Genomic DNA, 25,190 nt, shown 5'->3' with positions numbered 1-25,190 from the left:
GTAGGGGGAGACTTATTTATTCTGCTTTTTTCATCACAACTTTGGGGGGCGGGGGGAGGGGAGAGGCAGCTCTCGCCAGGTTTGCCTTATCGCGAGATCTGGGCAATTAAAATAAAATAAAATGAAATAACATAAAATAAACCCACCCGTCATGTCTTGGAGTTGGATTTAGGGGGGATGATGCAGCTCCCCGGCTGCAATGTCCTCGCTAATCCCGTGTTCCCCGGGACAGCTCGGTGGAAGCGGTGTGTCCCGTGTCCCGCCCCCCCGCATCCCTCCGCTCCTGCAAGCAGCGCCCGCCGGCACCGGCACCGCAACGTGCCGCCCCGCCGGGGGCAAAGCACCGACCCCTGGCCCCTCCCCAGCCCTCAGCCCCGGGGAGGGGGGCGCAACCGCCGACTCCTCCTGGCGCGGCGCAAAACCCGCGGCCGCGCTGCCCGCCGGCCCCGGCCAGCCCTCCCTTCCCTCCCTACCTAATTAGTAGCCGTGGGGAGCTCCCTGATTAATTTAAATGCTTTTTGTAACACTGTAAGGGCGAGAGATATGTCTGCGGCCGCAGACGGGTTATATTATTTTCGGGCTCACGTTTCGGCGGGTGCCGGGTCGGGAAGGGGGGAAGCCGTGGCTGGACCGCGGAGGATGCGCTTGTGCTTCCCGGGAGATAACGTCGGCCCCAGCATCGCCCCTCGCCCCCAGGGAAGCGGCCAGGCTTTTCTGGAAACTTTGCTCCAAAAGGGCATCCTCGTGTTGTGTAACATTTTCCGAGGATTTTCATTACACGTTCAGCCAAAGGTAACACAATCATAGAGGGGAAAGTTTCTTTCCGTGGCCTTTTTCCCCGCTGCCGGGCACCTTGGGGCTGGCCGGGGCAGGGGACTCGCTCGGGCCGGCTCTGGCCTCAGCCGGCGGCAAGGGCATCGCTGGGTTGGTGGCCCGGGGGGATGCAAGGGAAGCTGGGCCGAGGTCGTCCCCACAAACTCCTACCGTAAAAACAAATCTTCGCCTGCAGCTGCTTCCGCATCTTCCGTGCAAATAAACCTCGGGGACATCTCCCCGGAGCGCCTGGAAAACACACGCGTGGTGGCGGGCGAGGGGAGCGCTCCCCCCCGCAGCAGAGCGCCGGGGCACGGGCAGGGCCGGGCCGTGCTGCCGGGGCGGGCAGGGTCCCCATGGCCACGGGCGACCGGGGGGCGGCACTCACGCACCCCCGCTGCGAACCGCTGGATTCCTCCGGCAACGCCATCAGCCGGCTCACGTCGGACCCAGCCCGGGGCCGCAGCCACCAGCTGAGGCTTCATACTGGGAGGACACTGGGAATTGGGGGGGAATCTGCACTCAGGTACTTGCAACAGGTATGGAAGTGTTTTACCTTTCTCGCAAGCTCGTCTCTAAAGAGAGAGGTTATTGTTTTTTTCAGGAGAGAGCTTCACGCAGAGGGATCAATTGTTTTTTTTAAAAAAAAGGGAAGAAAAATGTATTTGCGCCTCAATCTTTTCCAAGGATAAAGAGACTTGAGAAGAGCAATGTAAAAGACAGGTTCAGCTTTGGAGAGAGTGTAGGCAGCCAAGAAACTTCAAATAGTCCTTGAGCGGTGAAAGAGAAAGTGCGGAAACTTTCCCAAAGGTCACCTTCGCAGCAGCGGAGAAAGTTCTCTCTCCAGTTCTCCGCTCTTGCGGTTCTCGGGGAGGGGGGCCGGGGGCGCCGAGACTTGCTAAAATCGGTAACACCGTATAGGAGCCGCCGGGGTAACACCTTCCGTCCCCCGCCCCAGCCCAGGGAGCGTTCGTGGTCGCTGGTCCCGAGGTGGGGCCGTGACCGCCCCCCGCACCCGCTGCCACCGCCCGGAGCCTCTCGCCACCCCGGGCGGGAAATTAGGAGCGCTGGAAACACGGAGGCAGGCGAACTGCGGCGGGGCAGGGGCAGCTCTCGGATCCGCAGAGAAAGAGAAGGGGAGCAAAGCCAGTGAGAAGTCTACCTCTGCCCTAAATCACAGACGGGGTCCCCGTCGTTTGTTTTCCAATTTACCACTTGCTTTAAAACCATTTTACAACCTAAAAAAAAAAAAAAGGGTAGAAAAATCCGAGAAGCAACCCTGTTTTCCAAGACCAAAGGGACCCCCGCTGCCCACGCCGGGTGGCCCGGGGTCGGACGGGAGCCCTGTGCCGCCGCAGAGCGAGGCCGGGATTTGGGGAGGGCGAGGGGGGAGCCTGCGGGAGCGAGCCCTCCGCACATGTAATCACAGTCATTAATTCATTCATAATAATTCATTAGAAAGGAGCGTTAATTACTTCCTTTGCAATACTTTTCGGGTTGCAGGCGAGCCCGGGAAGGGACGGGAGGGACCGGCGATGTCCTGCCCACGCCTGCACTTGGAAGGGAAAAAAGCTTCGCCAGCGAAAATTGTCTCCCCCCCAAAAAAAAGAATAGACCTTTTCCTCCTCTATTATTCCTCCTAATTTCTTTTTTTCTTTTCTTTCTTTTAATTTTTCTTCCCCACACCGCGCCTGGTAGCACGCAGGTATTAATCAGGTAAAAAGAGAGGAAATGGCCCATATTTATTTTGAACACGTTCCTGCATGCATTGCCCGGCGGAGGTGGTGGGTTCAGGACTCGGACCAGTTTGGCCTTAAAAACCAGCAAAGCGGCGAGAGTTGCGCTGAGAAGGCCTCTAAAAATGAAAAAAAAAAAAAAAAAAAAGAAAAAAGAAAAAAAGAAAGATAATAGCAGATGCCTCCCTTTCCCAGCTGGATGTTGGGGATCGTTTAATTACCCCTTTTTTCCCTTCGAGGGTCCATAATAAAAGCGGTGAAAATGACACTGGGTCCCGTACAAGGTGGGATATTTGCTGCTTTAACATGGTTATTTTTCGCTGCGGGGAGAGGCTTGGGAAGGGCTGCAGCACCCAACGCCGCCGCAGCTCCCCGCCGCTCCTAATGCGACACTGTATTAACTCCTAGTTAAGCCAGCAAATAATATTGTTCATTCATCTTTTTCAAAGTTGATTTATAGCAATCGACAGGTTAAAGCGTCATCTGACTTCATTACTTTTAAAAGCTGTCTATTTCAGAACTGTCACTTTTCATCACTTAAACCGAATAAAATGGTTGAAGAAATGAATTGAGAGAGACTTGGAGATCGTGTTTATAATTCTTTGTCTCGACGTTAACATTCCTAATGACCTGACCTGCATGGGGAACCTGTGTGCCTAACGCGGGGATTAAAAACAATAATAAAAAGAAAATAAACACTCCGGGCTCCGAAAGTTACAGACAAGGTGAGAAAGTGGCAGGGGACAGAGGAAGAGCAGAACAGAGATGCTTCACACGCACTGAAGAAGCACCATGCATGATCATGCATGTACTGCCCACGCCCAGAGAGGTGGAAGTTAGCACTGGCGTAGCAGTAAATAATTCTCTCCGTTTCTTCATCGCACTTCTATCACAGCTGTTTAAAATACGGAGGGGGGGGGGGGGGGAATAAAAGGAAAAGGTATTTCTGAGTAATTCAGCTCACTGAATATTTTTCATACGCTATTAGGCTTAATTTTTTTCTTTTTTTCTAATCTACAACCGATCATTTCGGAGAAGGTTGCAGGTATTGTAGGGAAAAGATAGAGCCATAAAAGACTTTTTCCACCATCACAACCACCACCACCACCACCACCCCCGTCTTTTAGAGATGTTTAAAACACTAAACAAAAATCTAAATCACAGAAAAGCAATCCGAAATGACAGCAGTCGTCAAAGCGTTCAGGAACTTCCCTGACCAGGTAAAAACTGGCTAGTCCGCGTTTGCGTGCCATGCTGGGAATTCACCTTTGCAGCAGTTTTCCTGCCTGCACCTTCAGGTTTCCGTGGGGTATTTTGCTCTATAAAACTATTGCCAATAACAGGCGGTTATTAATAAATCCGCACCCGAAGTGCAACGGTAGCAACTCGCTGTCGGGGGGCAAAGCTGTGGGAGAGGAGGAATTATTTTAAACAAACTACACAGGTTGTTGCCCTGCGTTTGCTTTCACTTAATGCCGTGGGCGTGATCGCTTGCCTGCTAAAATAATAGTGTCCCCCCGTAAAAACGGAGCAGAGGTGCCCGACGGCGCCCCGGGAGGAAGCTAGCCCCCGCGCTCCCGGGGCCCTGCGGAGCTCCGCGGCCAAGCAAGCCGGCGGGGTGGGAGGTGGGGTGGCCCGGGGACAGGGTGAAGTTGGGGTGGGCAGGGACCGCGGACTGTCCGCGGGTGCGGAAAGTGGGTGCTCCCCGGCTAGCGAGCACCGGAGGGGGGGAATTCCGAGCGCGGATAGCTCTCGCCGACCGGACCGTGTTTTTATAAAAACACGTTTTATTTATTACGCTGATTCTTTCTGGCGGGGTTGGCTCCCCGCTGCGCACCCACGGGGCGCCGCGCAGCCGGCCCCGCGCCGCTGTCGCGCCGGGCCGCGGGCGCCGCGCTCCCTACCGCCACCTTGCTGCGCAGGGCGCAACTGCAGGGCGCGGGGCGCCGCGCAGCCGGCCCCGCCGCCCGCGCACCTGCGGGCCCTCCCGCGGCGGGGCCGCGCGTGCGGAGCCGGGGGCACAGCAGAACCGCAGGGCACAGCTTCCCGGGGTACTGCAAGCTGCCAGGTCTCAGGGAAGCTGTAAAACATAACAGATAGTTTTCCTCGGCCTCCCTGGAAGGTCCTTTTTTTTTATTTCTTTGTGTTTTGGGGTTTTTTTGGTTTTTTTTTTTGGTGCCTAACCTCTCCGGGAGTTTGAACTCACAAGTGTCCTGTAGCACAAACAACTACGACAGACTTGTACATTCAGTTAAAATGAGCAAAATCGAAGGATCACTTCCCGCCAGCTATGGCACGGGCGCACAGGCAGCGCCTGCCGTAATTTCTGCACGGGAAGGGAAAAAAAAAGGCATTTAACTACTTTGTTCTGGATTATCAAAATGGCACGTAAAAGGCAGAGTAATTTCTTTAACTACATGGAGCACGTACAAGTATGACATTTCTCGGGATCCCTTTACATTTTTTAATCTCTTTGTTTTCCCCAGGAAAAAAAAAAAAAAAAAAAAAGTACATGGTGAAAAAAACCCCACACCAGCCTCAGCTGTCACAGTCCGAAATTCTCGCATCGTTTAAGGGAATAATAAGCAGTGAATAAGTAAATGTAAAGAAGATGAAAACGTAAGGTCTCGAAATAGTTTCAGTACTTGGAAGGTTCTGTTGGGAAATTATTTATAAAAAAAAAAAGAGAGAGAGAGAGAGAGAGAAAAGGAAGAGAAAGACCCCCCTGCAGGCTCACAATGGGGACAGTGTCACATGCCCGTTTGAAAGCGCTCCGCGGATCTCTGCGCTGGCCGGCTAGCAGTCAGGCGGTGCGCGGGGACGGGGTGTTTGGGGGGTCCCTTTCGGCTCCGCTGAGGAGGGAGCAGTGGCACGGGCAGGGAGGAAAGGGGCGATGGAAAGGAGAGTCCTCATCTCCCAGAGCTGGCTCTGAGTGACAACGAAGGGCAAATGTCCCCCGGTTCCCCTTCGCCCTTCTGTTTACAGAGAATTCCTGCCCACCAGCGCACATGGTAGTTGTTTAGCATGAAACGTGCTATTAAGTATTGATTAAGAGCTTCCACATGTTATTCCGAGAATATAAAGAGCTATTAAGAGCCATTTGACTTTACCAGAAAGTAGCGAATATTAGTTAATGAGTAATGGAGAAAATAGAGGTGCGGAGCAGCCGGGCCCCCGGCCGGCGGTAGCACAATTGGATTATTTCAAAGAAAGCAGAAAAGAAGAGAAAAATCGCTCTATTTTTTAATTCCAGCGAGAATTTCTACCGGGAACAATATAACCCAACAGCTGCGACAGGTGGAAGAGAGATAATTGAGCAAAGGCTGCTTTTGACAATTAATATTACGGGGAGATAATGTCCCTGGTCCGGGTTTGTTAAGACCAGGGGGTGCGAAGGGGCAGCGCAGGGGGATGCAACAACACCCAGAAATTATGAAAAATACTCAGAATTATGCGAAAAGGGAAAAAAACCCCAGGAGTTAGAAAAGATTGCAAAGAAATTCCCCCTGCCCTGTGCAGACAGTGGATCCCACGGGCTGAAAAGTTGCCTCGTTCCCCCTTGCCCCCCCCCCCCCCCCTTTTTTTTTTCGGGGGAGGGGGTTAAGAAAAGAGTATTTCAGGTAGACGACTTAATGCTCGGAGTCTTTTTTTAAAAATGCTTTTATTGCTATTGCACTTCCTACCACAAGATGCAGAGCAAGTCAGCGGAGTTTGTATTACAACTATGTCATAATGTTTCACTGATGCAAAACATGTAGCCAGAGGGGGTTGCTAATGATTCCTGGATTAGAGAGAGGGAGAGCGAGAAGTGAGAAAAAGAAAACCTGGTTCTTTTTTTTTTTTTTTTTTTTTAAGCTACGTAAAACCTACCCATTAATATCCAGCACTTGCAACATTTCAGTATCTCGCACAGGCACGCGGATCTGCCATGAGCCTTTTAAACACCGCAAACGTTTTGCATATTCCACCTATTAATTATGTTTGCAGCCTATTAATTTCAGGAGGCTTTTTTCTAGAGAAAACAACTTCCAACTTTGTAGCGGCGGGGTGGGGCGGGATGCTCTGGGAGCCTGGAGTTTCCGCTCGGGATGGAGACCGCTGTAATGTGACCGTGCCCCAGTAACCCCCCAAAATCTCTCCCCTCGCCCCAGGACACGCAAAACCTGTGCCCCCAACAGCGGGCTGGCTCCTCTCGGGGTGTGTAGCTCCACTGGAGAAATGAGGAGGGAGGTAGGAGAGGGAGATGTTGCCGGGATTAAGGAGCATCCTGCAGAGATGCCGAGGGCACTGGGGGCTTTCCTCGCCCTCCTCCTGCGCTGGGCTCTAGGCCCGGTGGTAAAGGCTCCCCCCGGACAGCGTGGGAGGTTTGGAGGGAGGGATGTGAACAAAGTGGGGGGACAGAGCCCTTCTGCACGGGGAGCAGGGGTTCGGGTTAAGCCCCGGCCAGGGGGGCGGCCGCCCCGGAGCGGAGCGGGGGCCGCGGGGCAGCCGGGCTCTGGGTGCCCGCTCCCGGCCGGCTCCCAGCCGTTTCCCCGCAGCCTCTCCGGCGAGGTCGCAGCTGCAGCTGGAAAAGATTTTCCCCTTTTGACAAGACATTTTTCTTTCTTCCCCCTCCCCTCTGAAAACCGTGCGGGGAACGACGGGGGTGCCGGGGAACCGGGCATCACCACCTCCTTTTGCCCGGCGCTCCTGGGCTGGCGCCGGGTCCAGCCCCCCCCGGGCCCCGGGTGCGCTGCCCGCCGCCGTGCCCATCCTCCTCCTCGCCCTCGGGGCTCGGCCCCTCTTTCCGGGGTGGCCTATTTCCCGGTGCGGTCCCTGTCCCTTGGCCCGGCCTGCCACCATCCCTGCCGCGAGGCAGGATCGGGCCCGGCGGGGGCTGGGGAGGGACCTGCGGGGCAGAGGCGCTGCGGAGCCCCGGTGGGAACGGTAGCGCCCGAGATTTGGAGCGTTCTCTGGAAAAGGCAGGGGCGAGGCACCGGGGGAGGAAAGGGCTGGGGTCGTGGTTACACCCCCGGGGACCTGCCGGCCAGGGCTGAGCTTTGCACCTAAATCCTGCCTAAGCAGGACCCGCGGGCAGCCCCCAGCCCCGGAGCCCGACCCTGACCTCGGGGCTTCCACCAGCCTCGGGCACCCCGCGGGGCTGGGCAGCGGCAGGAGGTGTCCGGCCCTTTAATCTCCAGATTTCGCTCAGGAGAGATGAAAAATAAAAAGTTTAAAATGTGACCTAGTTCCATCTCCCCCTCCCCCTTCCCTTTAGATATTCACGTCATCTATTGGGGGGGGGGGGGGGGGAGAAGGGAGAAGCTAAATTTACGAGGTCTGGTGGGTTCTGGAGTCTGGGTGCTGGGAAACAGGTGTTGGCAGTTCGCTAGAGTGTCAGTCAACTTTTGGAGATGAAGTCATTAGGGAGGTAGTCTCCTCGGAACAATCTGGTGGTTTCAGTCGGAGTTAATTTATACCGAAAAAAAAAAAAAGGGGGGGGGGGGGAGGAAGAAAGGAAAGAAAAAAAAAGAGCCTGTAGAAATACCGAAGGGGACAAACATAACGAGAACAGATTCACACTCCTACAGATTATGCCACTTGGAAGGCACATCCTGAGAAAAATAGCCGGCTCCTGCACAGCACCGGCGCGGGGCGGGCGGGGGGCTGCGGGCGGGGGACTGGCTGGGGCTGGCTGCCCCCCAGGCCCGGGGGAGCGGCAGGAGACTGCGGAGGGCAGACCTGGGCTGAGAGGGGGGGGTCCTGTCCGCTCCGCCAGCCGCTCCGCACATCCACCGCCTCCCCTCCGGCTCCCGAGTCCGGGAGGCGGCTGGCCGGGGTCACCTTTTGCCTGTGCCCCCCCCCCCCCCCCGCCACCGGGGCTGGAAATTGCCAGTGACCCTGAACTGTTTCTCGGCTGCGTTTGAAAAGGCCGGTGATCCGCGGGCCGAGACAAAAGGTTTCATGTGCACAAATACAATCAATCTACTTAAGGCCTGAGCACGGCGCTGCTCCGAGCTGATGCCGCATGTCTGCGGCCGGGCTCGCCGCCGCTCAGTGCCCGTGAGCCGGGGGCGGGGGGGGGCGGCGGGGGGCGCTCCGGGGTGGAAGAGCCCGGCAAAGGCGTGGTGTGAGGCTCTGCCTGTTAGGCAGGCATCATGGCATATCATTTGCTTCAAAGAGGTGCCGGTGGGGTGGGGTGGGGTGGGGGGAAGAAAGGACTGATGCTCATAGATCCGATCGCCCACCCCCCTTTGGAGCTGGGTGACAAATCACCTCCGTTGTATCAACCACTTGTTTCTTTTAGTATCGCGGGGAAAGATTTCATTAATGCTCCTCCGGCCCCCCCTTCCCCCCCCCCCTCCCCTCCCTCCAAATCTATTTTCTTGCTCAGAGTGTGTCTTCTAATCATAATTAAAATCGTCTCATATACATCGGCGTCTCTTGTGTGCATATTGAATTGCAGGTGACTGGGCGGAATGTTATTTCACTCTAGTCTCTCATTTTTACATTTCCACAAAAAAAAAAAAAAAAAAAAAAGAAGAAGAAAAGAAAAAAACCCCAACCACAAAACCCCAACCCAGCAAAACCCACCAGCCCCGGCGCTACTACCCCTCCGGCCGCAGATAAGGCGTATTGTGAATATCGATAGAGAGGAGAAAGGCGATATTCGCAATCGATCATTTAACAGGCAGCCGTCGTGCATCATGTTCAATTCCATGGCAAACCCTCTACTTCACTTAATATAATTAAGATTAAAACTCAAGTGGTGGCGGAGGGAGCGGCTATTGATGATTTGCAAGGGCAGCAGCCGGGATCTGATGCCCGAGCTCAGACGGGCAGGGGTCACTTTTATATATAGTGATTCCCACGTTATATCATATATACAGCTTGGTAGGTGTGGGGCACGCATATGCGCAGCGGTGCGCGTAGGTTCGGCTACGGCACTGGGCAGGAAGCTCCCCCAGATGACCTTTTCTTTTTCTTCTTCTTTTTTTTTTTTTTTTTTTTTTTTTTTTCTTAAAAGCAGAGGAAGATGATCGCGCCGTTATTTACAGTCACATAATTAAGCCAACGTGATGGTTTTGAACCAGAAACCCCAGTGCCACTCGCGGTGGAGCAAGAGGGGCTGAAGCCAAGTTTATTGTCTATCGTTTCAAGAGGGGGGGGGAAGGGTGTAATTTACACGCTATTGCTATTATTATTATTTCTGTGTGTCTGAGGCCACAAGCAAAACATAAATCGAGGTGCTGGGTGCTTATTCCAGGCGATGTGACGGTCTGGAGGCAAGGCAAGGAGGGACTGTGGGAGAGTTCAAGCGAGGGCTGAACCAGCCTCGCAAGCAGGGCTGAAACCCGTGTTTTCTTCCAGGCTTACATGAGGGCTTGTCATTCGTTTCTTTTTCTTTTCTGATTCTTTTCGCCCCAGTTTTGTTTTGGTGTGTTTTGGTTGGGTGGTGGTGGGGTTTTTTGTGTTTTGTTTTGGTTTTTTTTGGGTTTTTTTAACCAAACAGACACGCTTGGTTCATTTTATTTCCCGACACCGTATTCAGCCTCTGCGCCTGAAAGTCCTCTAAGCGATAGGTCCGCGTTTACCTCCTCTAGAGCAATCGCAAAATACACTTCAGCTTAAGGGCTGGAGAGAAACCTCCGAAAGCAGAAGCTCCACACAGCAGCCTGGTGCTGCTGATTATATAGTGCAACTTGAAATGATCTCAGCCGGTGGAATATTAATCAAATCAATCAGGGTTGACAAATGAGAAATATTTGAGGGAAGGTGGTAATTTACAACTTTGTTATTAGTTAAGAATCTCCCGCCTTGTAAGAGTAATTAATAACTCCTGGATGGGAACAATTTGGTAACGGCAAGAAGACAGAGTCTTGAAATAAAACAGGATAAAGAGAGGGGTTGAGAAGTGAACTGCGCCTCCGTGAAAGAGAAATTGCAAATGATTTTTTAAAAAGATGTCTACAGGGGGATTATATATATAATATGTATATAATGTATACACACGTATAAATATGGCATAATCAGCGAGAGGGCGAGCGAGCGAGGGAGACTAGACAGGAGATAAGTACTGAAAAATAAATCAAAACATTGATTCTCGTGGTCACATCTCCCATCCAAAGATTAGACGCAACGCCAGATTTCAAAGTACTTCAAAGAAATGATACCCTATACGCAAAAGTGCGAGTCAGAAACCAAAGGAGCGACTCCAAACTGATTTGAGAAATGTATTTCCCCCCCTCTCCCATTCACACCCACACGCACCCTCTCCAATGCCTGATAAATGTGAAGACCCCTTTTCTCCCCAACTCCCTCTCAGATGGGAAAACTCAATTGTCTGTAATGTTTATAGTGTTAACCCTACTTATCTGCAGAACCCTCCCCTCCCCACCCCTCCCTTTTCACTTTCCATAGACACACATTGATTATTAGACTGTATGGACCCCCCTCCTTTTCCACAACCCCACCCTCAACAACTGACCAAAATAATGACTTGTTGGAAAACTATAAATCATTTTCGTGTTTGAATCCCTGAAGACTCTATTTAAGTAAATAGGCTTACTGTGAAACAATGCATAGATCCAAGTCCTTCTCCGGATTGCTTCCAAATGCTGCCATCTCAAAACTTTTATTTACGAGAGAAGAAGAGGAGGAAGAAGGGGAAGGGAAAAAAAAAACCCAACAAACAAACTTTGGCAAACTTTATCTCTTCTTTATTATAAGCTTCAGCCTTGCCTTGGTAAGCCCCAGCCCGTTCTACAAAAGGTGGCTAGAGATTGAGATTTATTGGTTTCCAAATGAAAAGATTCATTCGATATAAGAGGTTAACTCAAAGTTCCTTAAACCGTGACTAGCATTGGCAAGGAGCTTTGCCTAGTCAGCACAAAGGCAGTTCAAAGAAACCTTTAAAAATACACACAGATATACATACACACAAACACACTCTCACACTTTAGCCTCAACTGCAATTTTCTTTTCATTTTTGTTTCTTTCTGCCATTACAAAGCCCTGAGCCCCTTTGTAGGTAGCTGGAGGGTGGGTTTTTTTTTTTTCTCCAAGCTGAACTTTGCCATTTTGGTGTTGACCAACCCCCTTTTCTTTTGCAACCAGTGAATGAAAAGACTCAAGGGGAAAAAAAAAAAAAAGATTAAGAAGTAAACGGGGTGAGCAAAAAAAAAAATCCTTCTAATTTATAGCGAGCAGAACAACTTTTAAAAAATAATAGAACCCCAAAGAAACCCCCAAATACGTACAAAGAGGGGGGGTCAGGCAAGGTGACGGGGGAAGAGAAAAGCAGCGAGACGGCCGCATGCTGCTGGGGGTGCTGGAGAGGGGTGCGAGGCTTTGGGGTGCTGCCACGCCACTTGCGTGTCCCCGCGGGTGTGCCCGGCCGGAGCCGCACACGGCGGCAGCCGGGGCTGCGGGCTGGAGGGCTCCGTCCTGCGTGTGCAGGCAGAGCTATGGAAATGGTAATGAGGGAAAATTAACCCGGCCGTTTGTTACATTGCCGGGAGATCAATGCCTGACCCAGGGCTGAGGGATGGCTTACTTCTGTAGGAGAGATATGAAATAATCGCTCTGAAACACGCCGGTGGCGGAGACAAACAGGGACCCATTTGAATATCGCCTTTAATAATAATAATAACAATAACAGTAATCCCCTCACCAGAGCGTGCGGGAGATAAAGCGCGGAAGGTGCCGCCCGGCTGCGCGGCGCTGGCGCGGTGCGGGGCCGGTGCGGGGCCGGTGCGCCGGGCAGGCGGGGAGCGGGGGGCGCGGGGGGAGCGAGGCGGCCCCGCTCTCAGCGGGAGGGGGGACGGCACCCCCGGGCTGCGAGCGGGATGCGGAGATGCTGGAGCGGGGAGAAGCTGACCTTTCTGGGGTTTAATTTTTTTTTTTTTTTCCCCAGTGAAACCTCGAAATAAAACATGAGAAGATGAAGGGGCTGGACAAATTCAGCTGGAGGAGAGAGAGCAAGCTGCTGTCTTAAAAGCAGCCAGCGGAGGCTAATGAGACCTTTGGGGTAGGAATAGTGTACTTTTTTTTTTTTTTTTTTTTTTTTAAGTAAGACATCAGTAAACCCACAAAATTGGAAATGGTGACAGTGCAAAATGAATCATCCTTCTGTAAAGGGAATAGGAAATACTAAGTACGAAAGAGGAGGGGTTGTCTATCAGGCGTGGAGCATAATAAAAGTATTTTTTTTTTTTAAAGGCAGCTGAGGAAGGTGGCAGGGTTCTCCCCATGTTACAGGAGACAATATGGGCAGTGTGATGTGCTCTGACCTGCCTCCTATTGTACAAGTTCGCCGTTGGCTTCAGAGAGGGAAAGATGGAGCTTCATCTGAATAAAGTCCAGCAAACTTTGCTGGATGGTAGCCCTTCTTCTCCCTCCTCCTTTAAGCCTCCTTCAGAGTCGATGTAAAACTACTCTGGATGTCAAATGTCTCTTTTAAGGCTTTTCCCGCAAGATATTTCGCATAGGCTTCTCCCAGAGTTGTTTATTATTATTACTATTATTATTTATTTAGTGACACCCCTTCTTACACACACACCCCGTTTCTTTTTAAGGCTAAGTGAAACTGTCAGCCGAGAAGATAAAATTTTAGGTCACCGTACAGTTAATTTCCAGGGGTCGTTAATTAGTAATGTTGCAGGAGTTAAGGGAGAAACTTGTTGGCTGAGATTAGATCCTGTAGGAAGGAAAACCTGCGAGTGGACTCCATGACATCTACGGCCGGGGACGACTTTCTGACCAGAAAAAAATAAACGTTGCAAAGAATAGGGAAAGACAATGATCTTCCCGGGAGAGATGGAGGGCGGTGGGATGGTTTGGGATGCCCGGAGCCGACCCGTGTCCCAGCCGCTGCGGCCCCAGCGCTGCAGCTGCGGCCGGTGGGGAGCAGCCCCGGTCCCAGGGAGAACCGCAGCTCCCAGAGATGTGGCGTGGAAAAGGATCTGGGGCAAGGCGAGAAAAAAATGGGGAAGGGGCGAAGATCGCACTGAAGATGACTGAACACTTTGTGATCAAGGGAAGAGAGCGGCTGGTGAAGAGGCTTTCTAAAATTAGGATTATTTTTAAACCTGGGAATTAAAGAGTGGCTGAATCTGGCTTCGCCTGCGAGGAGGGAGTTTGTGGGTAGCGAAGGACAAAGTTTTACCCCGAGTACCTGACAAACAGAAATAATCACCGGAATAGTTAAAAAGACACTGTAAAGAATCAAACGGGGGTGGGGGAAAAAAGCAAATCGCGAAGTTGCCCGAAAAGCCCGAAAGGGAACGAACAGGGCAACGCACGGGAAAAAGGAAAGAAAAATGATTCTGTGGTGCCTGGATATTCCGACAAGAGTAAATGGAGAATGAGAAATCGGAGAAGCGGGTCTGCGCAGCCTGTCTGGTCTATATAGCAGGGACTTAAAAATTACATCTGGAGCAGAGCTGTCCTTGGCTGGCCTTTTTTTCACTTTGATATTATATATATTTTTTCTTTTTAGCCACAAGTATCCAACGATCTAAACTAATTGATTCTGGAGTTTCTTGGAATTTCTCCAAAGAGCAATATAGTTTTAATTGTATGTTGCTTAAAACTCCATTTCTCGAACAGTGTGAAACAAGTCATAAAAGTCATAAAGCGTATCACTGTTTTTTCCCCCCACCCATAAATACTCAGCCGACACTCGCAATTCCCTCCTAATACTCCTAAGGGGTGCAAAAATAATTTCGAAGACATGTAACTACACCATAAACTTGGAAACTGTTAATCCGTGCTAACTGATTTAGAAGGCACTTCTGATTTTATTTTTTAGGGGAAAAAGAACAAAAAAAAATTAAAGACACCCTTCCAACTATTTCTACTTACCCATGAGCAAGAAAGATTTCGAAATCTAATCTTAAACCTGAACACCAATGTTCCAGCCCGGTTAAGGGGGTAGAACTGGGTTACTGTGCGAAGTATTTGAGTGGAAATAAAAAGGCCTGTAAAGTTTATATAGATTTCTGTTTTCCTCATCCCTCATTTGGAAACCCATCCAGCAGCATCCCTAGCTAATCAGGCATAACCAACCTCAAAAAGTGAACTTTTTTTTTTTTTTTCAATTAACAACAATATATTTTCCTCATTAGAGGCCATGGCTATAAATATCTGACCATTTCTCTTAAAAAAAAAAAAAAAAAAAAAAAAAAAAGACAGAGTCGTCACTGCCTCCCCCCTCCCTCCCCCACTTTCCCTGCACACCCACACTTTTCGTGTCTAAAATTAGCAGGAAAACTATGCACTGGAGAGAAAGTGCCATGTAGCTAAGGCAGGGAGGCTTCATTAGTTCCTGCAAAGGCTTGGGTTGGAGCTGGGGCCGGAGAGCCAGCCATCAAAGGAAGCCAACTGCATCTTTGCAGATCATTTTGGCGCTTCAGAGAGCGATTCAGGCTGGAAATCTGTAAAATCCGCGCAAACCTTTCTCCTCTCGCTACTAGGCACCCTTTGACACAGCTGTATTGAAGTTGGGGCTGGAAGGTCCTTGGAGGTCTCTGAGTGTGACAGTACTTAGAATAGCGGGTAGATGGCACAATTTTCTAACATTTAGAGAGAAGAACCCACGCTGGGAGCAATAAGTCCATTTAAAAGCCCTTTATTTAAAAGGAACAAAGATAACTGACAAACAAAGTACAGAGACATCTCAATGAAATTTCTAGAGAAGAATAAAAAACTCTCTGCAAAGGAAAATACAAGTTCTCGGGTTTATTTATAGTTATTTTAAGTACAATACCGAAATTAAATTAAATTAGATTAAAATATAGATGTATCTAACAAGCTCCTAGAACTGCGGATGTTTAAATCGGGGATCCAGGATAGTAAAATACGAGCAGCTATTTGAAAGGAAGGAAATTCAGAAAATAGGGTTAATGTTTCAGAATGAATACAGCTCTCGCATGCTTGTTGTTTAAAGGACTCCATCAAATCAGCACGGTTTTATTTTTTTGTTGTTGTTGTTTGGTTTGTGTTTCTTTTTTTCTCCCAAGGCGAATCGGAGAAAGATGTGGTCAAGGGGGGAAATAAGACCAGGGAAGGAGGGTGTGTGTGTGTGTGGGAAATCCGAGGTTAGGAGCTACTTTCTAGGAAAGGGAAATAATCTTAAGGATGCTATGTGGCTGCATTTCAGTAATTCTTTTACAGTGCTTGAATTCAACAATGAATGGTGGTCCTTTCTGAGTTCATTCCTTTTATTCGCATACAGGCTAATGGGTAGGGTTCAAAGGAAGGGCTAAGAAAAAGGAGAGAGAAATTTCAGCAGAGGTAGACAGCATCTCTCCCGGGCGGTGTGACTCTTAAGAGCCGCTCGCAGGCATTTAGGAAGCGACACACAGATAATTCGGGGACAATTTCACCACACACACACACACACACACCCTTTAATCACTCATCTTGGACTCCGCAACTCGACGACTTTTTATAGCGAATACACATATCGTCGACATTTTGGGGCTGAAGGAAAAGAAATAAGTAAAGGGGGTGGGGAGGGGGAAGAGAGAGAGGGTGATGTTGAGAAATTAGGCGTTGATCCGGGTTTGTTCGAGTCTGGGAGCTTCCACTGGCAATCTCCCGAACCAGACAGACACACGCTCCCAGCTCCTCTGATTATGTTAAAAAGGGGGGAAATAAAAGGGGGGGGGGGGGGGGGGAGGGGGAGAAAAAGCGAAGGAGAAAAAAAAAGAAGGCGATAAGCGGTATGTTCCCTCGAATCTGTGGTGCTGTAAAGAAATCAGTTTCCGTATAAATGATTGTATTTGGGTGGGTGCTTTTCCGACTTATTTGTTGAGTAAATCTCTCTCACTGCGCTGAAGGCGAATCCCTGTTGATAAATCCATCATTACCGTTTGGATACAGGGAGACAGCAGCGCCACTAAATTTATCTTACATTTGTAGCGCTTTAATAGACATTTATTAAATGCTTTCAGAGAGAGACATGGGGCGCCTGATTACATCCTAGTTATAGATAGAACATAAAGACACACGTTAACAGCAATTTACAAGAAGGGGGGAAAAAAAGAATAAAGAAAAGAAAACAAAAGAAAAGGCAAAGTTTGGGAGTAAAGCTGCTGGGAGACAGAGTGCGCCGTTCTGCATGGCCGCTAAATACCAGTTTTTTCTCCTGCATTTCTCAGAATATTAATCGTGGCCTATATATGTGTGTACATGTATACATATAGAGGGTATATGACATACACCCTCATACATGCAGATGCGTGCGTATGGATCAAACAAGGCGACGCGCATTTCTGTTCCGTTCACTAACACATAAGAATACAGGAGAGCATTTACAATAGATTCATCACCCTCTTTCACACTCGCCCTCCACCCCCTTACCCCGCCACCCCCCACCCCCCCGCCAGCTTTTAACTCTAATTTCAATCTTCTTCAACTGGAGAATCTCCAGGGACCTGGGCAAACTTGTGTAAAATAGTTAAACCAAGCGTGTTTCAAAGAGGATTGCTGAGTTCCTCTTCCTGCCTTAATAAACCGAAAGGCCCAGTTCAAAGAAAACACACTGGAATCAAAATTCAAAATATCTCGCGACTCAGACGGATGGAGCAGGCTCCGAGCAGTGTGCGCAGTGTCATGCGTTGGTGGGCACGTAGTGACAAACATTTCGCCCTGCTTTCTGTGTGTGTGGAAATCCTTCCTTTGGGCTTTTTCTCCTTCTGTCTTTCTTTTTAGAAACCTTTCTATTTAGCTTTTTAAAAATCCCTTCTTCCACTGTCTCTCAGGTACACGTTTAAAGCCACCTCTTGCTTTTATAAAGTTAACCCGCTCCTGCACAGAGATCTGATCAAATCCGCTCATCCAGCCCCCGCTCCGCACCGCAGCGCGCCCGCACCGCGCACCCTCCGCCGCAGGAGCAAGGATTTATTTGGGAGGGGGGGATTCGGGTGTCTTGCGAGGATCACCTCTGCGTTATCTTCCCACCATCCGAGTCCTGCCAAGGACAGTGTCGCCCGGATTTCACACCAAGCTCGGAGCTTAACCTCCTGTAATACCCCGTGGGTCGCCTTTCGCGGGGGACAGGGACACACGCGCACATCCACACAAACACAGACTTGATCCCCGCACCTCAAGGGAAAGAAAAAAAACCGCACCAAACCACAAACCAACCACGCAAAACGTTCTCCCCACCTCTGCCCTTTCTCAAGAACACTTCTTCTATCTAAAAGTTTCCAAAAGAAAATAAATACAAGTGACACTGTGCTGGGGGAAAGCTCATTAGTTCGTTGTCCAACTCTAATAAAAGAACAGAAGTGCAAATTATAGAGTTCAGCTTCAACACACGCTCTGTCAACTAAAATCAACCGAGTGCAGGCTTGATTCAAATAGCTGCGAAGTTGGTCCGCAATTCAAAACCACCTTCCCCCTCCTCCCTTCCCACCCCACCTCCACCCTGCCACAGGGACATTTGGTTGGAAAAATATTGTTCCAAGGAAGGTAATGATAAAGCTTAACATTAAGGAAGAGGAGTGCGCAAACTCATTTCCCCATCGGTAATCCCAATAAAACGAGCGTGGTGCTTCGCTGGGAAGGGCTGGGATAGGGGCTGCGTGTGTGTGGATGAGGGGCAGGACTCTTGAAACAACATCTTCTTTGCAGCAAGGTAGAAGAAGAAACGGCCCCTTTGTTTTGATAATTAGCTAAGCCCAAACTAGGAAAGCAGATGTGTTTGCTTAGCTAATCATAAGACAAGTTTCTTTCAAAGAACTTCATTGAGCGATTGCAATTGTGAAGGAAGGAGAAGGATTGCGTTTTCCTCTCCCTTGTCTCCCACCTCCCCTTTCTATTTTTATTATTTTTTTCCCTAAGCTTCTTCTCAGATGATATAAACGCTTCCGATTACCTAGACGGGAAGAAGGCAAACCCTCTTCAGCACAGCACCGGGCTCGCCCCCGGAGCCGCACAGCCACCCCGAGCTCTCCCTGCTGCACGTTACCACGCCAGATCTGTTGACATTTTACTTGGGGGGGGGGGGGGGGGGGGGGGGTGTAGGAGAGGGGGGGATGGGATGGGTAGAGAGAGGGGAAGGAAAAAAAAAAAAAAAAGAGAAGAGGGAAAAATAAAGTTTTAATGACATGTATGACATTAAATTAGGCAGTTTTACAATTGGGTTTGAATGCGATGCTAACTGATTACAACTGTGTTATCAAAAGGGTGATAAGATTTATAACTTCGTGAGCACAAGCCTCTCCTCTTAATGACAATAGATGTTCAATAGCAGAAATCTGGTTTCTATTTTCCAAGAAGAGACGCTGTGGGTCTCCGTTGCCCCTTTATTACCGCAGGATTCAAGATCCTCTCTAAAACAGCTTGGCACTTGGAAATCCACAGGCCAGGAATACCTTTATGGTCCCTATTAACTACTGTGTTATTTACACTTTCGCTGGTGCTTCTCACTCAATACCCGTATCACATACGATGGATAACACAGCCCCTCTCCTTGCCGTTTGCTGGGTATTTTGGGTTTATATTTTGCATTTTTTTGCTTTACAAAAGGGGGGTGGGGGGGGGAAGGGGGTGGGGGGAAGACGAGACCAAAAAAACCCCACCCCACAGCCCTGCTTTACACCCCTCGCCTCCCCAGCTCCCTAAACCAACACATTAAGCAAACTTTAAAAACTGGGTTCCTATTACAAAGCAGCGCCCAGGACTAACTGCTTTAAAATTACTGCATAATTAGATTTAGTTGAATTTCACCATTAATTAGGCAGCCGCACTGCGGGGAGCCTTTGAAATCTGAGAAAATGGGAAAAATCATCTGAAGCACGTTTTTTAAACCCAACTTCAATAAATCCTGACAAGGCCTGCGTTTCTCCGTGTATCTCTTTCCATTCTACAAAGCAAAGCGAAGCGAGCGCGATCCCCAGGACCCACTAAAGTTTTAATTAAAAAAAAAAAAAGAAATAAAAATAAAATCCATCTCTATTTCCACATCCCGCTCGTTATCAGCGGCGGCGGTTACGGAGCGCCTCGAAACATCCCCCCTTTCTCCTTCCCTTTGCCTTCTCTCTCCCCCACTCCCCTTCCCCCCCCCTTTTTAAGGCACCTTCCCGAGGATCCCGCTGTCTCTGCAGGCGCAGACCCTAAATATAACACCCCGGGGTAGGTCGACTCCGCTTCAATGGCCATTGAGCCGCGCTCGCACGGGGGAGATGCTTCCACAGGTCATTTACATGCAGATGGGATACGAGCTCCGGGGGAAGCAGCTACACCGCCAGCCGCGGCCGCCGGCCCGGCAACTCTTCCCGCCGGCCGGCCCGGCCGCTTCCCCCCGCGGGCCGCTGCGCGGAGGGCGGAACGCCCCCCCCCCCAGCCCCGGCTCCGCGCGGCGCGGAGCGAGCAGGGCCGGGGACGCCATGTTGGCTGAGCTCATCGGACCCTGCGGCGGACTTTCCCACGCATTGCCCCCGCGGCCGCGCAGCGCTCCGCGCACCCCCGGCCCGGCCCTCCCCGCCGCCCGCCCGCCCACCCGCCCCTTCCCCGGCCGCCGGCGGCGCGGCCCCACGGGCGAGCCCCGCGGGCTGCGGGCGCTGCCTGGCCCCGCCAGCCCCACACGCGGGCTGGCACCGCCCGCCAAGCGCCTCCTCTCGCCCCAGCCCTCCGCTTTTGTCTGAACCTGGGGGAGCCGCCTCCCCTCCGCGCCCCCTCCGCGCCCCGCGCACGCACCGCGCGGGCGGCCCCCCCGGGCCCCGCCGCCGCGCTCCCGGCGGGGTCGGGGCTGCTTCGGGCGAGCGGCGGCGGGGAGGGAAGAGGAGGAGGAGGAAGGGGTGGGGGTGAAGAAGACCTTTCCCGAGATGTGGTTTGCACCGCGGGCGGCTCTGCAGCTCGCGCTGTCGTTCCGGGTCGCCTTTGGGTCTTTCCCCGCCAGTCCCCGCGCCGGTGGCAGGGGCGGTGGGGAAGGATACGGCGAACTAAGATCAGATTAGAGAGAAGAAAAAAAAAAAAAACAAACCACAACCAACAAATAAAAGGGAGGGTTGGGAAGGGGGGGAACCGCAAGGAAAAAAAATAAATTAGAGACTTAAAGGGAAAGAGTCGCCATGTTTAGCAGCTTTTTTTTTTTTTTTTTTCCCTTAAAAAAAAAATCTCCTCAACTCCACATAGAACAAGCTTCTCGATCCCAACCCTCCTCTTTTGTCCAATTCAATCTTTGGATAGATCTTTTGTTCTAACTCAGCATGAAAAGAAAAACTTTCTTTAAATGCTATAAACTTAAAACTAACTGAAGTCCCTAAACAAATCCTCCTCTGAGCATTCCAAACATATATACATGGGGCTGGTGTGTGTGTGTGTGTGCGTGTGTGTGTGTGTGTGTGTGTTTTTATTTAACCCTGGTGCATTTTCTGTTTACTATTATTCTCTGTGAACCAAAGCTCGCTGCAAGAAACTTATAAATACAGAGATAGCTTACAGGCTTTAAAACATAAAAAGCAGAGAATGTTTTGGATTTGAAAATCATAAATTATAATTTAATGCCAATAACAATTTACAACAAATGGTTGTTTACAATAAACTAACACAAAACAAACAAGTCAGGATCCTGTGTTCTTAGTAAGCATAAAAACTTCACACACACACTCACATGGATAGCACTTGCAATAGAAAAAGCTAAATCTAGAGGTCAGCAATCCCCTGCAATAATAGTATATTTATATATTTATATATATTTATATATTTATAGAAAAGGAGCCACGATTCAGATGTAAAACTCTGCTCAAATTCACAGTCATACGCCCCTCAGCCCCCAGTACAGATGTGTCTAACTGGAACACACTAAAGATCAGGGTTTAATCGACTTTGCAGAATGATCTCTCTCCCTCCCTCTCCCTCTTTTTGTGAAACCACAACATGGTGTAGTTACGTGTGGTAAAAAGGGAGAGGGGGAAGCCTCAGACAAGAACAAAATTGCAAGCTTTCACATACTAAGCATCTGCTATAGACCAAGGGGAGGGCGGGTGGGGGGGGTGGGGGGGGAGAGAGAAAAAATAAATGACACACACACACACACAAAACAAAATATCAACCCCTTGCAAAACCACATCATCTTGCCTTCTTCAGATTTGGGGTGTTTTTTTGTTTTGTTGGGGGGGGTGTCCCTTTTTTCTTTTTAGCTTTTTTTTTTTTTTTTTTTTTTTTTTTGCCTGCTCGGGATAGCACTAAATTCACAAATGGTGTGTCCAACCCTGTGCCACTCGCCCGGGCAGGTCCCCGCCGCATCAGTGGGAACGGTGCCGGTGCGAGGGCTGCAGGAGAGGGCCCTGCAGCTACACGGGAGAGATGCATGGACGCCTACGCATGTATGTATGCAAGTATACATACAGACATATATCCCATATGTAAAATATAGAGATGACCTGTGGTCATGCTTTCACAGTCTAAGGTAAAAAAAAACCACTTGAGAGTATATATACATTAAAAACCGACTCCTCAGTGCTAGAAGCTAAAGCCACTCCATTTGAAGACCTCTCAATGACAACGATAGATGGCAACTACGGAGTATTATAAAAAATCACACATACTTAAAGAAAACTCATTGCAAACAACTGACCTATATTTACAATACTGCTATTACCTTGCTTGAATGATCTTGTGCGCGTATGTCAGACATTTACAAAAGATTTTTCGCCCCATTCTGATCATAAAATAGATACTGATCTCCAGATTTCTAATACTTTTTCACAACAATACCTTTCCTACGCAGGCACTTAAGTGTGACAAAAATAAGGGCCTTTTTTTTTCCAGAAAATCCATTTTTAATTAACAGGAGGATTAGATGAATGGGGGTTGATGGTTTACCATTTCAGCATAGTACTTCCTAAAACCAGAGATAAACCACGAACTTAAGTCCTCCACCCCCATCCCGGAATTAAACAGGTAAATACACTACAATACATCTGCTACAAACTTACTGTGACAAGTAAACAAATCAATTGCCTATGGACTTAAATGACTGCAAACTATAGAGAAGTAATGTGGTTTCTGAAAGACATTTATGACAGCCAAACAAGTTTCAGATATCAAATAATATTTTAATTTCTGAATACTTTCAATTTTCCTTGGAATATAACACACAAAGACTCGACCAAACAGTTCAGTTATTATAACTTTTACAGTATACAGAAATGTTGCACTTAAAAAAAAAAAACCTTCAGTTTTTTAAAACACAAAACTGTAAACTCTAAGATACTGAATCAATCACGTTATCTATAAGTGCCAACAGTGTTATTTTGTCATGCTGATTTCAATGGTATTTTTTAAAAAGGGAAAATATCAACAATTATTATAATACAAAGGGCTTGCAAATATACAAACAGATAGAGGAGTTTAATAACAATTCATGATGAACTATGTGGAACCCAATTCAAATTACAAAAGTTCACTTTGCTTGTTTGTTTGTTTTTAAAATCAAAACCGTAGTGTGTCTTGGACACAAATTCCTTCTACCTATAATAAGTCCCCACAGTTCATTTTCTCTCCAAAATATCAAAAAACCTAGATTTGGGGGTAGTTATATGACACGTGTGGTTCATTCGGGTCTATATAATTATAGCTCTCTCAGCTTCAAGCTAGATTTTGGGTCACCACCTTAAGTGCGCTTCCATCATTGTGTTGTTGAGGTTTTTTTTTCTCTTTTCCTTTCTTCCTATGATACTTTCGTGGACTCAGTTTTAATTCTTTCAGAACATATATTTTAAGGATACACAGTTGTGTTTTTTTTTTTAAAGAAGCCAAGGTTATATCAAAAATTATTATAGAACCACAGAATAAACTGGTTTGAAACCAGAAAAATACAAAAAAGAACAGCTATAGGTACATAGACACATAGGACAATTAATAATTTGGAAAAAAAAGACTTACTTTCTTCCGTTCTGCTAATTTTCTCCAAATTTCCTTTAAATGCACTTTAAGCGAGATTTTTTTAAAAAGTTTACCCCAAAAAAAGAAAAAAAAAGAAGAAAAAAGAAAAAAAGAAAAAGCCCACTATCGTTTCTTTTCTTCTTCTTTCTTTTTTCTTTCTTTCTTTCTTTTTTCTTTCTCTCTTTTTTATTTTTTACAAAAAATGATAAGTAGCAAGTTTTTTTTTCTGAACAACACGGGAGTTTTTAATGCATTCTGTAAAAGTTCATTTGACAGTCTCTTTTTTTAATTCACAGTCCATTAATTTTTTCCTGTCTTCTCTTAGCAAACTTGTAACATCCTTTTACATCCTTTCTTAGCAGAAGGAAATTTAAGAAACAACCAGAACCCAAATGTCATTTGCTTTCCTTTCACTCTCTTTCATCTCCCTTTTCAATTTTAAATTTTTAATTTTTTTTTCTCTCTCGAATATTTTATTGAATGGACATATAAGGCCAGTTAAAACTGCTGCCAGACAGTAACATATCCCTGATTAGGGTTTCTATGGGGGTTTTACCTACCAAACGGACGAAAAACAATTGCTCTATGACAGAAGAGGAGACAGTGCGAAGGGAGGGGAGACGTAGTAATAGCTTCCCGAATCGTGTTGGCTGGTTGGGATACTGGCTCCTAACATACTCTTCCAAAGCACACTGTGACTTCTCCTGTAAACTTTCAACATGGGCTACATCAGAGAGACCACAGGCATCTAGAAGAAAGTGTATTAAAAAAAAAAAAAAAAAAAGAAAAAAGAAAGAAAAGAAAAAAAGAAAACAATCATCAGATTAAAAAGTTGTTGTTGGTTTTTTAAAATTTTTAATTTGATCTTTTTTATTGCTAGAATTAAGTGTAGATCGTGCGCCATCACCTCGCCCCCCAGAGTTGAAGTAGGTTTTACCAAAAGGGACAATCTCTCTCTATGCATGTGTGTGTGTTTGTATTTCTCTCTCTTTTCTGAAGGGTCTCCTTTAGGACAGAGCACAGCTCCCAGAGTCGAGATTTCTAATGGCCCGACAGACCTGAGGGACTGACAAGGAGGTGCTGGCCAAGCATAATTTTGTATATCTATATTTTTAGGGGGAAAGGCTGGGGGGGCGGGGAAGGGTTGACTCGAAAGGGGGGAAAGGGAGCCACTATTTCTCCTCCCCCCCCCCCCCCCCCCTTGGAAAATAATTGGGGAGAACTTAACCATGTGATGAGAAGAAACACTAATAATAGCGATAGAAATCATAATAATAATAAAAAACTGGCCCAGCCAAAGATAATGGCGCCCCGGATCCAGCAACAGATTCTCCCCCAAAGAAGACAACGCGTTTTTCTTCAGTCTTTGAAACTGATTTAAGTGGCCCTTTAAAACTGATCTTGTCAGTTTAGCCTATTCAGAGGCAGCCATGCAAACTGTGATCTCTCTGTTCATTTGAGCTGTTTCTTTTCCCCCCTCTTTTCTTTTCTCTTTCTTTCTTCCCCCCCCTCCACTCCCCCCTCTTTTTTTTCCTCTTCTTCTTCTTTTTAAACCTAAAGGCCCTTACAAGAAGAAAACTCCCTGATAGGGTCTGGACATTTTTTTTTCCTTTTTTTTCCTGATACGCTAAAATACAATAAGTTCCCTTTAAATCAGAGACGTCTGTGCTGAAAGAGCACAGGTTGTGACCTGACCTCCCTGTGGCTTTCCTAGGCACAGGGCTAACACATGCATATTCTGCGAGTCATTAGAACCCAGAT

The 25,190-nt window shown here is 48.3% G+C and overlaps 1 protein-coding gene and 1 long non-coding RNA gene across 4 annotated transcripts in view; one reads left to right on the top strand and one right to left on the bottom strand.

Moving 5' to 3' along the window:
* The first annotated feature begins 7,830 nt into the window (after positions 1 to 7,830).
* On the top strand, positions 7,831 to 23,390 carry LOC308067461. The gene is made up of 2 exons (XR_013929626.1): positions 7,831 to 12,004; positions 12,445 to 23,390. It is a non-coding gene; the product is annotated as an uncharacterized lncRNA (long non-coding RNA).
* NR2F2 (nuclear receptor subfamily 2 group F member 2) overlaps positions 22,576 to 25,190 on the bottom strand; it is a 14,739-nt gene continuing 12,124 nt past the window's right edge. For all 3 annotated transcript variants that reach the window (XM_080396334.1, XM_080396333.1, XM_080396332.1), the window contains exon 3: positions 22,576 to 24,177. In XM_080396334.1, the coding sequence (XP_080252460.1) occupies positions 23,903 to 24,177 (275 nt within the window). In that variant the 3' untranslated portion in view covers positions 22,576 to 23,902. The remainder of the gene's footprint in view (positions 24,178 to 25,190) is intronic.

This window comes from Falco punctatus (assembly GCF_963210335.1).
Source record: "Falco punctatus genome assembly, chromosome: 7".
Lineage (NCBI taxonomy): Eukaryota > Metazoa > Chordata > Aves > Falconiformes > Falconidae > Falco > Falco punctatus.
The sequence above is the reverse complement of the archived record's forward strand: the minus strand, read 5'-3'. Positions and strand labels throughout refer to the sequence as shown.